This window comes from Acinonyx jubatus, chromosome D4 (assembly GCF_027475565.1).
Source record: "Acinonyx jubatus isolate Ajub_Pintada_27869175 chromosome D4, VMU_Ajub_asm_v1.0, whole genome shotgun sequence".
Lineage (NCBI taxonomy): Eukaryota > Metazoa > Chordata > Mammalia > Carnivora > Felidae > Acinonyx > Acinonyx jubatus.
The window spans coordinates 63158377-63174358 of record NC_069391.1 but is presented as its reverse complement, the minus strand read 5'-3'; the positions used below and the strand labels follow the sequence as shown (position 1 = coordinate 63174358).

General features: G+C 43.1%; 1 protein-coding gene across 2 annotated transcripts in view; it reads right to left on the bottom strand.

Annotated features, from left to right (window-relative positions):
- Positions 1-4660: 4660 nt before the first annotated feature.
- HSD17B3 (hydroxysteroid 17-beta dehydrogenase 3) overlaps positions 4661-15982 on the bottom strand; it is a 47564-nt gene continuing 36242 nt past the window's right edge. Inside the window, exons 7-12 of one of the 2 annotated variants that reach the window (XR_003416863.2) lie at positions 14306-14340; positions 12924-13005; positions 12207-12272; positions 8844-8993; positions 5400-5491; positions 4661-4914 (exon numbers count right to left, since the gene is read on the bottom strand). Coding sequence is in view for 1 of the 2 variants with exons in the window: in XM_015068290.3 (XP_014923776.2) it covers positions 4816-4914; positions 8844-8993; positions 12207-12272; positions 12924-13005; positions 14306-14340 (432 nt within the window). In the remaining variant the exon portion in view is untranslated. The remainder of the gene's footprint in view (positions 4915-5399; positions 5492-8843; positions 8994-12206; positions 12273-12923; positions 13006-14305; positions 14341-15982) is intronic. The other variant, XM_015068290.3, reaches the window with a different exon arrangement.

The following is a 15982-nucleotide window of genomic DNA, read 5'->3' as shown; positions in this document are numbered from 1 at the left end:
TGTCCACCCCTTGCTCTTAAGCTCAATTAAAGAACCTTATCCCAGGCAGGTAGGACTCTACTATAGTCTGGAAGATGACCCACATTCAAATCCCAGCCCTGCCACTCACTGGTCAGATAAACCTGTGGGCATTTCTCAACTTTTTTGTTTCTTCATTTCCCCACGTGTAAAAGGAAAGTAATATTGATAGAAGATTATATTAATAGTTCCTACTTCCTAAGTATAAAGAGGATTTACATAGTCCTTGACTCATTATTAGTACTCAACAAATGACAGCTAGTTTCTAGTGTTAGTGGTTACAGGGATAAAATATAGAGCTTTTTCACTCCCATTTCAATCCAACATACTGAGGCCTCTGCTATGAAGAAATCTTCTCTTAAAGGCCCACAAAAAGCTTGTGAGACAATCAGTCATTCAAACCAACTCAGCACTAATACATTGGATAAACCCACATATTATAAAGCTAAAAACTATATCTAAAATCTACCTCAGGTTGTATATACTGAAGTGCATTTCTTTTCTCTCCTAAGCTGCCAGTTGTGGAAGTTCCTCCCCAAAGGCAAATTTGCTAGGATTTGATGTGAAGGCTTAGAAACAATGTCTACACTTTTAGAAGTTGCTGCATCAGTAGTTGAAATGCCAAGTAACTCCCCATCATTGATACATGCTAGGACAAACACTTACTGTAAGATTAATTAGTAAGGCTCATTGTATTTTCTAAAATGGTGACAACAATAGTTCCTGTTACACATGGTACTTCTCCCATCAGGAGGTAGGTTTGTGTTCCCTCCCACTGAATCTGGAAAGGGTTGGAATAATGTCATGTGACTTCAAGGCTAAGTCATATAAGACAGTATGGCTTTCTCTTAGTTTTCTTTTGAATGCTCATTCTTGGAGACCAGTCACCGTGCTGTGAGTAAAACCAAGCAGAACATAGAGAAGACATGTGTAGGTTTCCATCTAGCAGCCCAGCTGTGGTCCCAGATAATAACTCCCATCAATTGCCAGACAAATAACTAAGCAATCATTCAGATGTTTCCAGCTTCGGAGGCTGACTCATTTCCAGCCTTTGAGTCTTCCCAACTGAGCTCCTAGATATCATGGAGCAAACCAAACTATCCCATTGTGCCCTTTCTGACCCACGAAATCTGTGGCACAAGAAAATGGTGGTCATCTTATGCCACTAGGTTGGGGGATCACTTGTTATATGGCAATAATACCTAGAATAGCTAACAAGCATGGTTGTCTCACATTTAAGCAAGTGAGACTTTAATGTCTGTAAGATATCACCTACTTTGCTGAAATCTTGAATTCCACAATGAGATATTTATTCTTTGAGCTTAAAGTATTACCCCTTTTGAAACATAGAGTATAGGCAGTAGCCCCAATTCAGGAGCCACCAACTATTAATGGTATGACTTTGAGAAAATCACTTAATATGTGGGTCTTATGTTGCATCTCTTTCCTCCAAATCTAATCTCTGTTCTTCCCCCAACCCCTGATCTGGTGTCCCAGGAGATTAACCTCACAAAATACATCAGTGAACTAGCTTCCAGTTAGATGTGACCAATAGCAGGCACCAGCAGGAGACCCAGAGAACAGCAGGGAAGTGAAGTTGAGGTACTTATTCTTGCAAAGGAAAAACACTCCTGTTTCTCCTCTCAACACTCTACTCCCAGTAATTCTGGTCACCAAATATGTGGAGAGGTTCCCACCCCAAGCAATTCTCAGACACCCACTCGGTGTCCTGTAATTTAACTCAATTCTGACACTCTTTACCTGAAGGGAGCATCAGATCCCACGGGTTAAAGGCTGTCCTATTGCCCCCATTTTAGATGTCAATTGCAAATCCAGGTTATCACCTAAGCTTCTGACCAATTTAGTGGCTATAAAATGAAAGTGCCCATGACCCCTCCTCAGGTTCATTCATTTGCTGGAACGGCTCACAGAACTGAGGAAAGTAGTTTACTTACTAGATTGCCAGTTTATTATAAAAGAATACAACTCAGGAACAGCTGGATATAAGAGATACAGAGGGCAAGGTATATGGGAAAAGGCATGGAGCTTCCCTGCCCTCTCCAAGCATGCCACCTTCTTAGCACCTCCACATGTTCACCAACCTTAGAAGCTCTCCAAAACCCATAGTTTATAGAGCCTTCATTATGTAGGCACGATTGATTAAATCATTGGTCATTAGTGATTGAACTCAACCTCCACCCTCTTTCCCCTCCCCAAAGATTGTGGAGTAGGAATGAAAGTTCCAACCTTCTAATCACATGGTCAGTTCCTCTGGCAACGAGCTCCATCCTTAGGGGCTTTCCAAAAGTCACCTCATTAATATAAACTCAAGCATGTTTGAAAAGCGGCTTGTTACGAATAAAAATGGCACACTTATTGCTCTTATCACTTGGGAAATTCCAAGGAATGGAGATGAAGATAACATATATTTATTATTAGAAATCACAATATCACAATCCTCTCTCCCTCTCTATGGGGTGGCCACAACTTGGCAGCTTCTCTCAGCCGAGGGTCACAGCTCCTCTGAGACAGCGATCCTTACACTGTTCTTTCTCCAGCCCTCTCCTTCTTCCTCTCCCTTCCTCTGACCACCAGCCTCCTCTCTCTGTCTCTCTCATTGGGTCTGTAATTGCTCCCTTCCCAGCCCCTTCAGGCTTTGGGGTAATAAAAGCACCACTCTACTAACTCCGATGACTTCTCTATGCCCTCCCCACACATTTACAAATAATTCCTCAAATTGATCAATCATGCCTTCAGTTTCAGAACTCTGAGTTTCTGATTCTTCATTGTCAAAAAAAGATTCAACCCACTCAGCTTCCTAGATCAGTCAAGATAATCAACTGAAAGTCTCAGCCAGGGCCAAAAACAAAAAGAGAAAGCACACTGAGCATTTCAAACAGAAGGGATTGAGTAGAAGGAATTGGTAACACTAAATTCAGAATGCTGAAAGGGCAAAAAGAGGATACTAGGTAACTCAGCTATTAGTGGCTGCAGGACTGGTAGAACCAGTGGAGGAGGTGGTGTTTCTAGGAACTGAGTGCTCCAAGGGGGAACCGTTGCCTAGTCAATGCCCAAAGGGGGCATTGTGAAGGGTGGTAGTACATCCTTGCAGGCTGCTTCCTGGTTGGTGCTGAGTGTGGCTAACACTGTCCCCTCTGCAGAAGGATGGTAATAAGAGTGTGAATAGAATGGAGTTTCCCTGGCCCTCCTACCTCCTTTTCTCTCCCAAATTGGCCTCCCATGGGCAGAATCTAATGCAAAACCAGCTGGCATAAGTGTCTTAAGACCAGAGTCTGAAACTTCCTAGCCCAGCATCATAGATCAGAGTATGAAAGGTGGGGCTTAGGACGGAAGACAACAAGTAAATAACCAATACATATGGGCACTGTAAAAACATTCTGTACTGTAGTTATTGTTACCCATAATTGAGAAAATTTAAGTAGATATCCACACCTCAGAATGAATAATTTTCCCAGTCTTTTCCCCAGAGCAGGCTTAATAAAAGCTATGATATTACAGCCCATGATTTCCAACCTTACCAAGGTTTTAAATGTTCTATCTACCCTGTTCTTCCCCCAGAATATCAAAATGTCCCATAAATTCCAACCAAATCTCCCAGACTCCTTTTATAAATAGAGCAGCAGTACATAAATTCTTTTTTCACACTACTAATGCCAATGATGGTCTCAGAAAAGATGAGTGCCACCAAGCGTCAGCAGCACCTAGAGCACGGTGATGTCATGGGGGAAACACTCTTGACCAAAGCCAGCCAAAACAGGGTTGCCTGCTGCTGTGCTCCTCCTCCAACTCCCTCAAGAGCTGACGGCTAATAGTTGCCCAAAACACCATCCCCATGTGTTGACAAGTAAAGCCCTCAGCCCAGCACCCTTAAAGCTGGAGACACAAAAATTTCATTTCTGCAGGTATCAACTCCTGCATTAGAGTAATGGTTTTTAAACTATTTTTATCAATATATGCTTTTCTGTTTTATTTTTGTGAGCACAGCCTGACATAGAACCCCAAATATAAATAAAATAGATAAAGCTGGTTATGCATTAGTTGAAATGGGAGGGTCCCAGAAACTGGCCTGATGCAGTTGTTGCCTGCACAACCTTCTCCTAGAGTTTTCTGGGTCTCTAAAGAGCTCAGGTTGAGTGCTCTAGGACTAGAGCAGTCTTGGTAAAGTTTAGTAACTTCAGACATTCTTTTTTTTTCCCTAAGTTTATTTAATTTGAGAGAAACAGAGAGAGTATGAGCAGAGGAGGGACAGAGAGAGAGGGAGAGAATCCAAGCAGACTCCACATGGTCAGTGCACAGAAGCTGACTTGGGGCTCAAACTCATAAAACTAAGAGATCATGACCTGAGCAGAAATCAAGAGTGGGACGTTTAACTGCCTGAGCCACCAAGGTGTCCCCTTCAGACTTTCTTTAACATAGCTATAAAGTAGCTTATAGGTATAATTGTTCTGAATATGCCAAGTATCAAAGGCTTTCTTCTCACCACATTTATGTTATAATCCCATGTAGAAATTCCTCTAGTTTCTCCTATAGACACTCCCATCTTCTCACACAGAAAGCCACAAAACCCCATTGCACAACACATTTTTACACTACAGCTTTCCCAAAGATCTCCAGACTCAAGTAAAATGGAAAAAAAAAGTTGTATTTTCAGTACTGTATTTGTGACACAGCATCTCCAGCTTCAGAGGAGTGGCAGGTGTTGGTCTGCTCATAAGTTTTCTGCAGCCAACACGGAACTTGGAGAACAATGCTGGATGGAGCATCAGCCCACTTGGACTATATGGTGTTGGTATTGTGCTTGAGGTAGTCCATGTATTTCTTCTGGAATGTGCTGCTGTACAAAACCCAGGATGGGATCAGGTTCAGGAAACTCCGCTTAAATAGACAAAAACACGAGTGTTTGGGGGGAAAAAAGAAGAACAAACAAGTTACAACTAAACATCTCAATTTATAGTCATTATCTTTAAAAATATTTTTCTTTTTTTTAAGTTTATTTATTTTGAGAGACAGACAGAAAGCATGAGCAGGGAAGGGGTAGAGAGAGGGAGAGAGAGGATCCCAAGCAGGACCCAAGCAATCAGCATGGAGCCCAACACAGCACTCAAACTCACAAATCATGAGATCATGATCTGAGCCAAAATGAAGAGTCAGACACTTAACCGATTGGGCCACCCAGGCGCCCCTAAAAATATCTTTCTGACTACTGAACTTAAGTCTCAAAATCTTTTAAGCATTTGCTAAAATTTAAAAATTTTGTAGCACTTTCTCAGCAAGCAAGATTTTCTCAGAAACCAAAACAGTCACTTGTACAATCAGCCCAGAAGAAATTCTAAATTAAGAGAACTCTGTTCAGAACTCACCCCACACCCCTTTCTCCTTCTCTTAGTAAGCACTTCCTCTTCCTGGTGCCCAATCTCCCCAGTGTCTTCAGGTTCTTTTTACCAAGGTTCTACTAAAATGAGATTCCAGAAAACAGTCAGAAATGCTCTTATTACCTTACACAATGCCTGAGGCATAATAGGTGCTAAGCAAATACACAAATGCATAGATGAATTCACGAACAAAAGTCTGACACAGCAAGGTATAAATTACTAACACAGAGCATTTTCTTGGAAAAGGAGGAGGGTGCTTCAAGCCAAGGCATGAATGCTTAGTTGGCTGCATGTCAGGCATAGGCACAAGCATTGGAAGGCTTCTTGCCCTCAAATCATACCCATGTCCTATAAAACTGGTCCAGACCCCCAGAAGAAATCATTTTGTCTACATTGTAATCTTGGGCATCCAACATTCCTGCTCCCCACTAAACAACAGGCTTTCAACCAGAGGAAGATGTGAGCTTTTCAGGGAGTGTTCATATTCTTCAGACAGCTCAGATTCTCAGACCATTGCATTAATTGAGATATTTCTAAGTAGGGGACCAAAGACAGCTTCTGGGAACCAAAGTAGAACTCTTCTTCCACCAACCAAGTCAATGAGTGAATGCAACTTCTTCCTCAAGGACTTCATTTTCTCCCTTTTAGAGCTTTTTAATCTTACAGCAAAATCAAGCCCTTTCATTAGCTCTGCCTTAAACTAAATATTTTGGCTTAGTGAAGTCATCCATAAAGAAAATAAATGATTCCAGGTCCCTAGAAAATGTTCTAAAATGTCCCTTCTTCCATCTCCATTGCTGTCTACCCCATACCAACCTAGAAGGATGGTATAGATGAAACCAGGAAAAGCATGACATTGAGCTAAAGTGGACTTAAACCCTAGCTTCACCATTACCAGTCAAGTGGCCTTGGGCATCTGATCTAGCTCTGAACTTCAGTTTCTTCAACTGTAAAACAAGATCCAAATGACCTACCTTACTAAATGATTAGGAGGATTAAGTGAGGTAACCTCAAGTACCACACAGACTCTACCTTAGAGATTCCATTCTAATGTCAGTTCCTGCCCTAAAACTCCTTGGGAGTAAAGAGCATGTTGTCTTTGCCTTGCCTTTTTGTAATGGAATGGTTTTTTGTTTACCAGTCGATTCTACTTGATTACTCATAACTTTAGATTCAACAATCTTTCTAAGTCCCGGCAAACACTAAATTGGCTTTAATGATTTGTGTGTTCTCCTTTGCTTTCTCTTTTGCTTTGACAGGCACAAGTACTCTTTTGCCTAGTCTGTACTTGGCATCTGTTTGCCAGAAGAGATCTGATCTGTTACATAAGAAATCAAAAGAGAGGAGCTCCTGTGTGGCTTAGTCAGGTAAACATCCAACTCTTGATGTCAGCTCAGGTCATGATCTCAGTTTGTGAGATCAAGCCCTTCATTGAGCTCTATGCTGAGAGTGCAGAGCCTGCTTGAGATTCTCTCTCTACCTCTCTCTCTCTCTCTCTCTCTCTCTCTCTCTCTCTATCTCAAAACAAACAAACAAGCAAACATTACCAAAAAAAGAAATCAAAAAAGAAAAGCCAAACATTTTTTTCAACTTTTGACATCTAGAATTGCATTATATAGCAAAACAACATCCCTGCAAGATAGGCTATTGGCTCAAGAAAACATTTTCTAAATGCTGATGGATTCCATTAAAGACATCAACATCCCAGAGGGTGTGTGTCCTTTGATATGTGTGTCCTCTGGGCTTAGGCTGGGTAGAGGGCTGGGGAACCAGGGGATTCAGATAAAGAATATGAAACTGTGTTAAATAAGTAAGGGTGGCACTGAAGGCAAAGGGGGAGATATGGAACATTATCTCAGCATGGTGAGGGAGGTGCTGACATTCGTTTATCCAGCATGAGTCAAGTCCATGTTGATGGTGATGTGGAAGTGAGAGCCAGAGCATGTTTATGAACCAAAGCTGCAGAAGGACTGCAGGGCTATGGCTGGATGAGGGAAGTAGCAGAGATTCAGAGGTCTGCAGTTACCAGCTGGCAGTTCACTGGCCAAGCCAAATGGACAGAAAGGGTCATCAAGCACCAGGTAGATGTGGGACATCAGCCACACACACTTAAGGACCAGCAGGAAATAGTGGAGATTTTTCTTCCCAATATCATCTCAGTGAGAGAGTCAGGAGAAAGGGATGCTCCCAGAAAGACTGAAAACTTTAAATAATAGACAACAGCACATTTTCTAAATATGTAGTTTAGATTACCAGATCAAACTAAATTTAAACTCATTGTACATTTGTTTATCCACCACACAGCAAGTGGTAATCTGGAGAAAGACCAGATCAGCAATAGGCAAAATAAATATCTAACGGTCTTTCTGCATGTCCACTTTGTAAAAGTGTATGTTAAATTGGTGATTCTGCACACTGTTGGGGTTCTACAGTAAAAGTAGCAAGTAGTTCTCTAAGTCAATTCAGTATCTCTTGTAGAGTCTCTGTAGGTCCCAAGAGGTAATTGAATGCTTTGGGAAGATTTAGTGTATTCACCCATGAATCCTTCTAGCACCTGAGAGAGAAAGAGACAGTGGGGAGAAACCGAATTCCCATGGTAGAAAAGCACATGAGGCAGAGGAGAAATATGAGAAATATGTCTCATTTCAACATGAGACCGTTGAAATATGAAGGGAAAGTAAAGATCTGTCTAAAATGTGTTGGTGATACCGGCAACAGAACTTCCCTGACACTGTGTGTGTTTGTTTTCAGTATCAGCATGCAACAGTCAAATCTACCTGTGTTTCATGTTTGTGGTTGCTTCTAAAAGCAGCCTAGGGACAGTAGGAACTCCTCATACCGTATGCCACTGAATTTTATTCCCACATTTGGTGGAGTCCATGCTGTGCAAGAGCCAGCTTGTACTTGCCCAAAAGAGCCAATCATGCACACTCCTAAATTCAAGTGCCATGACAACACAATGGTAGCTATAAACTCAGCCATGGGGGAGTTCTTAAACCATGGAAATCAGCAAATGCTATAAATCAAAGGTTTTGGGTTTTTTTTCCTGGAAAGCCAGTTAGCTAAACATTTCCTAACACAGGGGGCCAGAGAAGACATTAGCAGCCCCTTTCACCCCCACCCAGAGAAGCTCCCTGTGTCTTGGTCTGCCCTTCCCAAGCACTCAGGAAGCCACCTTACTTTTTGAGGAAAGAAGTGAGGCAGCCAAGGGTGATATTTGCCAATTTTGGGATTATCTATGGTCTGAGCACCCAGGCCTCCATCTTCTCCTCTTTGCCACATATGCTCTTTAACTGGCTATATTACTACTTAGTAGCATACCCTCTGGCAGCACTAGAGGAAACGGTTGACTGTTCCAATAGCAAGGAAGAACTCTGCTGGGGTTGCCTGCACACCTGCCTCTCTTGCTTTGAGAAAGAATTTATCAGTTACCAAGATTTCGTGGATGAGGCAGCCACAGGTTTCGTCTCCAATCATGACATAATTCAGTGATTCTTTAACAAACTCATCAGCAGTCTTGGTTACCATGTTGGTGTTTAGATACTTTGTCATTGGGGTCGAAACAGCATAGGGAGTCAGCACCTACAATGGGAAATAAAGGCCATAACACAGGAGCAATCTGCCTACACCTGAGCAATTAACACTTATTTTAACCACCTCTTCATTTTCCAATTCTGTTCTTCCTGTAAAAAGTCTCGGGATCTTAACTGATAATGGAGCACTGACAAGGCATAAACTGGCACAGAGCTGTGAATCAGAAAGGCTGGTTTCTGGTTTAACTTTATCACTAACTCAAGCTGAGGCCTTAGCCACAACCATGTCAGGTGGTTCAAATGTACATGGGGTGACTGAGGACATGAATTATCTCTTAGACACGGTGGCCAGATTTCGACAATAAAAATGTAGGACACTCAGTAAAATTTGAAATCCAGACAAACAAGGAAAAAGATTAAAGTATAATATGTCCCAAATATTACATGACCTACACCTATACCAAAAAAGAAATTACTATTATCTGAAATTCACACTAAACTGGATGTCCTATATTTTATCTGGCAACATTATCTGAGAAGTTTATTTCTAACACATACAGCCAAAGCTGGAGCAATGCAAAGCTATCTGGATTCACACTTTCACACTTCAGTTAGGAGCCAGGAGTGGCACATACCTGATGATCTTTCCTACTGTGGTAAGAAAAATAAACAATCACACATTGTGCCTTGCAAATTCAACAGCATGTTTCCACCTGTGATCTCACCACACTGTGTCCTAGCATGAGATTTCATAATGGGGTTTCTTAACTTTATTCCCAGACAGAGACCTCGGCATCTTTAGAAAGAAAAAAAAGATCCATGCTTGTTTTCTTGGTTTTATTTTTTCTCACATCACATTTTCTTCACATTGATGAGGGAGCATAAGGCATGTTGAGGGCAAAATACAAGCTAGTGTATGCATGCGCGCACGCACACACACACACACACACACCCTGTGGGATATGTGTGATATTCCTCAGGGATGCCAGGCTGCCCAAGAACAAAGGAAAGGAAAGAAAAGAAATGGTTAACTGTAGAGATCACAGTTGTACAGGGCATGGGTCTCCATCAGTTTATAAATATCTTAGTAAAGTACAAGAAAAAGGCAATCTTATCAATAGCCTAATCTCCAGAAACCTATAGACTCACTTTCCTGGAGCCCCAACATCATGCCTCCATAGTGATGTGGGGAACAAAGCAAGAAGGAAATGGCAGGTAAAATTAAATTTCCTTATAACCTGCAGCCAATTGACAAATACTTGAGACAAATACAGAGTATAACAATTCTCCAGAAACTCCCAACTGTCCTATGCTAATGCCTTACTACAGGAAAACAACCTTAATTTGACAATAGCCAGGCCTCCAGTATCTTTGAGTCCTCTTTAGCATATCAAAGTCCCTCTGGAGGCCTCCTTTTTGACTTTACCTCCCTCAACTCCATAGTATATAACCAGCCACTCTTCACAACCTCAGTGCAGCTCTTCCTGCCCATGGGTCCTGTCCCCATGCTTTAATAAAATCACCTTTTTGCACCAAAGATGTCTTCAAGAATTTTTACTTGGCCATCGGCTCCAAAACGCCCCCCACCCCAAAACTTAATCAATATCACACTTGAAATTGTGTTGTTTCATAACTGAATCTAATTATAAGTCGATCAATCCAATTGAATTGGTTCTCATGGAAATTAACAGTCATTAATTTGTATAACAGTTTTCTTCTAAAGATCTCAAAGTGTTACTCTTAGAGAAATATAAGAAGCATGCATTCTTAAACCCAGTTTCCAGATAGAGAAATAACTGGGTTTGAGAACGCATGCTTCTTATATTTTTTGACCCAGAGCCCTTAATTATCAAAGCAAGATCTTCAAGAACTCCTCCCACTTTTTCTCTGGCATGTCAACTGACAATATCCAAGATGGCAGCTGCTCCATCTGCCTGGGTCCCTGCATGGCTACAATGAGTTAATCCTCTCTGCCAGCTTATAGTGAATGAGAAATAAATCTTTGCAGTTTGAGGCCAATGAGATTTTACGAGTTATTTTTTACTGCAGGAAACTTAGCCTATATGGGGCAGCACTGTTGCAAAAAGAATCTGTCTTCAGCTGGGAGTTGGAGAATGGATAGGACGGGGAATTATCTCATAGGTGACAATTGAGACCATCAGGGCAGAGAACAGAACTGTGGTCTAGTGACAGGGTTGTTATAATCATTCACCATGAAAGACAGTGCTTTTTGCAAAGTTCCTACCATTAACTCATATCTGCCTATTGAATATGGCATATTGATATGCCTTTATCTTATAAGTGATTAATTTATAGGAACAGCCATCTGAGATGTTCTCAACTGAGTATTTTAATTGAAAATCAGTACGTACAGCAATGATTTTACAGATTTAACTGTGAGTGTACCTTTTCATTTCTAATAGTATGTCTTAAAGCTTCTTCCCAAACAATAACAAAAAACCTCTGTAAACTGTTTATTCCAAGTTCCAGAAAGCAGTTAACTCTATTTTGCTGCAAGCACATATATGTCACTGACACCTCAAGAATCATACTGCACACTCTGCTGATGGCTGTGACAACCCTCCTCTGTTTAAGGTTGGCACAAGGTCATCTCCACGATGGTTCTGCTGTTGTAGGTGAAAGAGGAAGCCAAGCACTTCTACTCTAACCGCTCAAGAACCAGGGTGGGGATCTTTGTGGCCCATCACAGATGAACAGCTCCCAGAGTACCCGCCACCGCTGCTACTCCCTTACCGCCACTGCTCACCCCAACCGTTGCTACCCCCCCCCCACTGCCACTACCTACTCTCCGACCGCCACTACACCCCTCGACGGCCACTACCCCCAACAAATACTACCCCCTTCACAAATGCTACTCACCGCCCAACCGCTGCTACCCCCCAACCACCGCCTCTTTTCAATACAGATCTCTTGCCCGGTTTTCTTTTGCTTCTTCTCCACAATTCCTCCTGCCTAAACCTATCTCCTGCACCTGAGTCAGAGAGTAAAGGCTGGTCAGACAAGACCAAGACACTATCATGATGCAGTGCTCACTCACCCTGCCCCATTTCCTCCTCCAGCACCTAGGGCAACTATGGTGGCAGCTGCCACTGCGAGGGTCACAGGAACTCACGTGGTGTCATCCAGACCCTCCCACCTGGCCATGCATGTGCCACCTGCCCTGCAGGAAGCAGTACCCCAGCTCCATGGGAATCCACACTTCCTAGCCCCAGTCCCACAGACTCAGAGCTGTTGACCTCACCTGGATAATGATTCCTTTCCTTTTATATTCCGCTTGCAGGGCTTTGGAAAACGTACACACAAAAGCCTGGAGCAAAAAGGAGAAAACACTCAAGGGGAGAGCTTGCTTTGTCCTCAGAGCCAACTTAGTCAGACCTTAAAGGGACTGCAGGGAGCTGACCTGCTTTACCTTAAAATGCAGCAGTTTGTCTAATGGGAGTTAGGACTTCTTGGCCTGGGAAGAACTCCCTCAATGAGCAGGAACATATATTTTGGGATTAATACATGCCTAGGGCCACTGCATATAGATGGCCTTACCCAGAGAAGGCTCTCCCTTGTCTCAGTGCCAGGGAACACCCCCTCCTCTGAGGGTTTGGTTTTATGACTAGGGCATGGGCCACCTGGCTAGGCCTCCAGGACAGAAGAAAGACACAGTGCTACTTGCTGGAAGCAAAGGAGCAGGGCTATGAAGCAAGAGGCTGAGTGGGGCCTGGAGTCCCATGGGGACTGCGCTTGTCCAGCTGTGCTGCCTCAGGGCTTCATCAACCCATGGGCATCTGCTGACATGGTTCCCAGATGTCTGCTGATGAGCCCTGTACACAGAAGCCCCCTGTACATTTGCTCTCCAGGCAAATCTGTCCATCAGCTTGCCAGATGATCCAAAGTCCAAAGGAAAATGCCAGCTAGGAGAAACAAGAGCAGAAGGAGAAGGAAACTTGGACTGCATGCTGCTGCTCACCTTGGAAGCCGAATACGTGGAGTAGAGTGGCCAGGGAAAGAGGGCCACCCCGGAAGAAATGTTCAAGATGAGACCTTTCTGCCTAAAAATCAAAGAAGTAAAGTTCTGAATGTTTTGCTGCCTGGTCACACACAGCTTGAGAAGAAAGAAAACAAAGGGGCTCCTGTGACCACTAGAAAAGTCCACCCTCTCTAGGCTGCTGTGTGCACTAAGTGTTCTCCCCAGAACCGTAAGTGGCCCTTTCCTATGGTGTAGACCCCAACACCATACAGTGATGTTACCCAACAGTCGTGACATCAAGGGCTTGTGACTCAAAACAGTGGCTCTGCTATGACAAACATCCCCCATCAAAATGCAGAGAACCAACTCCACTCAGACAAGACTCAGGAGAAAGGGGTCCTTCTTTCTCAAATGTGACCACATAAGTTCAAGGCCCCTTCTGATTCACAGAGATGACCCAGGATAGGACAGATGTCAAATGCAGAATCCTTTCTTGGGTGGAATTTGACAGTCCATCATCTGTTCACACAGGAACCCATGCACAAGTCTCCAGGGTCCTTACTTAATCCTTTTGAAATTCAGTAACTTTAATCCTTCCCAGTTAGATGGATTCAATTCAGAAAATAACAAGAAACTGCAAATTAGAATACAAGGCTAAGCCCCTTCTTCTAGGGAAGATAAAACTATCAACCATTTGTGTCTAATGAATACCACCTGAGAAAAGCCAGTTCCCAAAGGGGTGTTGTAATAGGGTAATAAAACTATGGACTAAGTAGAGACACCGACAGGTGGTGATTTTTACTACAAAATTTGAGAAATAACAAAAGATAGCTTTGATCTCAGGCCAACCTCTGAAGTTTCTTTTATGTTCAACATGAGTTAATCTTTTTAAAAATTTTTTTCAACATTTATTTATTTTTGAGAGACAGAATGTGAGCAGGGGAGGGGCAGAGAGAAAGGGAGAACACAGAATTCAAATCAGGCTGTCAGCACAGAGCCCATCGTGGGGCTTGAACTCACAAACCATGAGATCATGACCTGAGCCGAAGTTGGAAGCTCAACTGACTGAGCCACCCAGGCACCCCGAGTTAATCTTTTTAATACAATGTGTGGTGAAACCACTGTTCTCTTCCTCCCTCCAGTAGATGCCACATTTGACCTTCAAATAGGCTTATCTGTTTGCAAAGCTGGCTTGGCGCAGAATGCTACATTTCCTGCTGCAATCACCATGTCCTTTCATCACAGTTTTTCCGTTGGTTAAAGCTGCAGCCAGATGAACCCTATCCCCCCACCCTCCCTACCCCATTCCTAGTCCCCAGGCCAGTTAACTGTCAGGCCAGGGAGGCCATGTTGTTCTGCACTTTTTCAAAAAAAGACTTTACCTTGATTCCATGCGTTTCAGAATTAGCTGTGTCATCTGTAAGAGGAAGGGTAGAATTAAGCCCTCTAACAAAGGAAGTTAGTAGCCAGTGGGTGGGGGCTTAGGGAAGCAGGTGCCAGAGGAAGTAGGAAAAAAGAGCTTTATCTCTCAGGTGGCCTTGAAAATCTGCTGACACTCGTTGGAGATGATTCTGGCAACACTAGAGTATGAATAAAACCCACAAGAAGCAACCTAGACTAATGGCAAACTGTTAGAGGCTTCTGGTTTCTTCCCCATGAAGCTAGTCTTCCTGAAAAATGAGGGCAGTGAAAAATTATGGAAATTGGCTTCCAGCCATGGAATCAACACTGAAGTTCCCCAGATACTTTTCATTCTGGGAGACAGGCATAAGTAGGTGGGCCATCACAAACTTCACCCATGAGTTAGAAGTAGGAAGGACGTCAGGAAATCTAACAAGTGTCCGTGAACATCTCACATAAAAGGAATGAGATAGAGAAGTACATCTCTTCAATCCCACAGCAGCCAAGTAAGCAGCTCACAGGCGGACTGTGAAATAGCTCCATATACAGATCATGTCTATCTGTCCATTGGAATTACAGCAGTGTGAAGGAATCTGTTCCCTGTCCCAACTTGCCTGGCCCTGGAAGGGGTTTTTCCTACCAGTTCTGCAGCTTAAATGCCCCAATAAAAGAGCTTTTCACGTCATAATTATAAGGCACTCATTTTAAGAGTTAAGGAAGAGGCAGAGGCACCTGGGTGGCTCAGTTGAGTAGGTATCTAACTCTTTATTTCAGTTCAGGTCATAATCTCGTCATTGTGAAAGCAAGCCCTGTGTCCAGCTTTCCACTGGTCATGGAGCCTACTTAAGATTCTCTCCCTCTCCTTCTCTCTCTCTCTCTCTCAGGAAAGAAAGAAAGAAAGAAAGAAAGAAAGAAAGAAAGAAAGAAAGAAAGAAAGAAAGAAAGAAAGAAAGAAAGAAAGAAAGAAGAAGGAAGGAAGGAAGGAAGGAAGGAAGGAAGGGGAGGGAGGGAGGGGCAAACCCACAGACTGAAATGTTCTCAAAAGTACAACTGAGTGGAATCAAGCATGTCTCTAGAAGAGGCTTGAAAAGAGAGGATCCAAACAGAAGGGGAGGGGCAGAGAAATAAAGGAGACTGAAGACCAGAAGACAAATTTTGCCTATTTTTCCGTGTTGTCTGGGGCCCTACAGGAGCTTCTCAGTAGGCTCTGTGCCTGCCATCATCCCTATATCATAGGTCAGGACTTTAATCCCAACCCTGAGGGCCTCCAGATAATGTTTTCACTGCTCTGGGGCAGCAGTGGGGGTGGAGTGGCAGTAGACTACTTCCTGAAAGACTGGGTTTTGAGCGAGACAGGAGAAGCATGAGGACTAGATGAAGCCCTCATCTTCCCCTTGGCTCTCTCTCCCCTCCCCCTAAAGGGCACTATGGGAGCGTGTTGGACAGCACCAGCATTTCTTCAAAGCCTCCCTACTGAAATCACTAGCCTTATTCGATGAATGATCCCAACAGAGAGATAACATTAGACTTTCTGCGTCTCTCTCTGTCTCAAAGCTCCTGATATTTACTCTCTTACCCCACCTTCCCTTTGCCTTCAGACTCATTCCCACATCCCTTCCCTTGACAGAGAATGCTACTATTTCCAGGTGTCTCCTTTG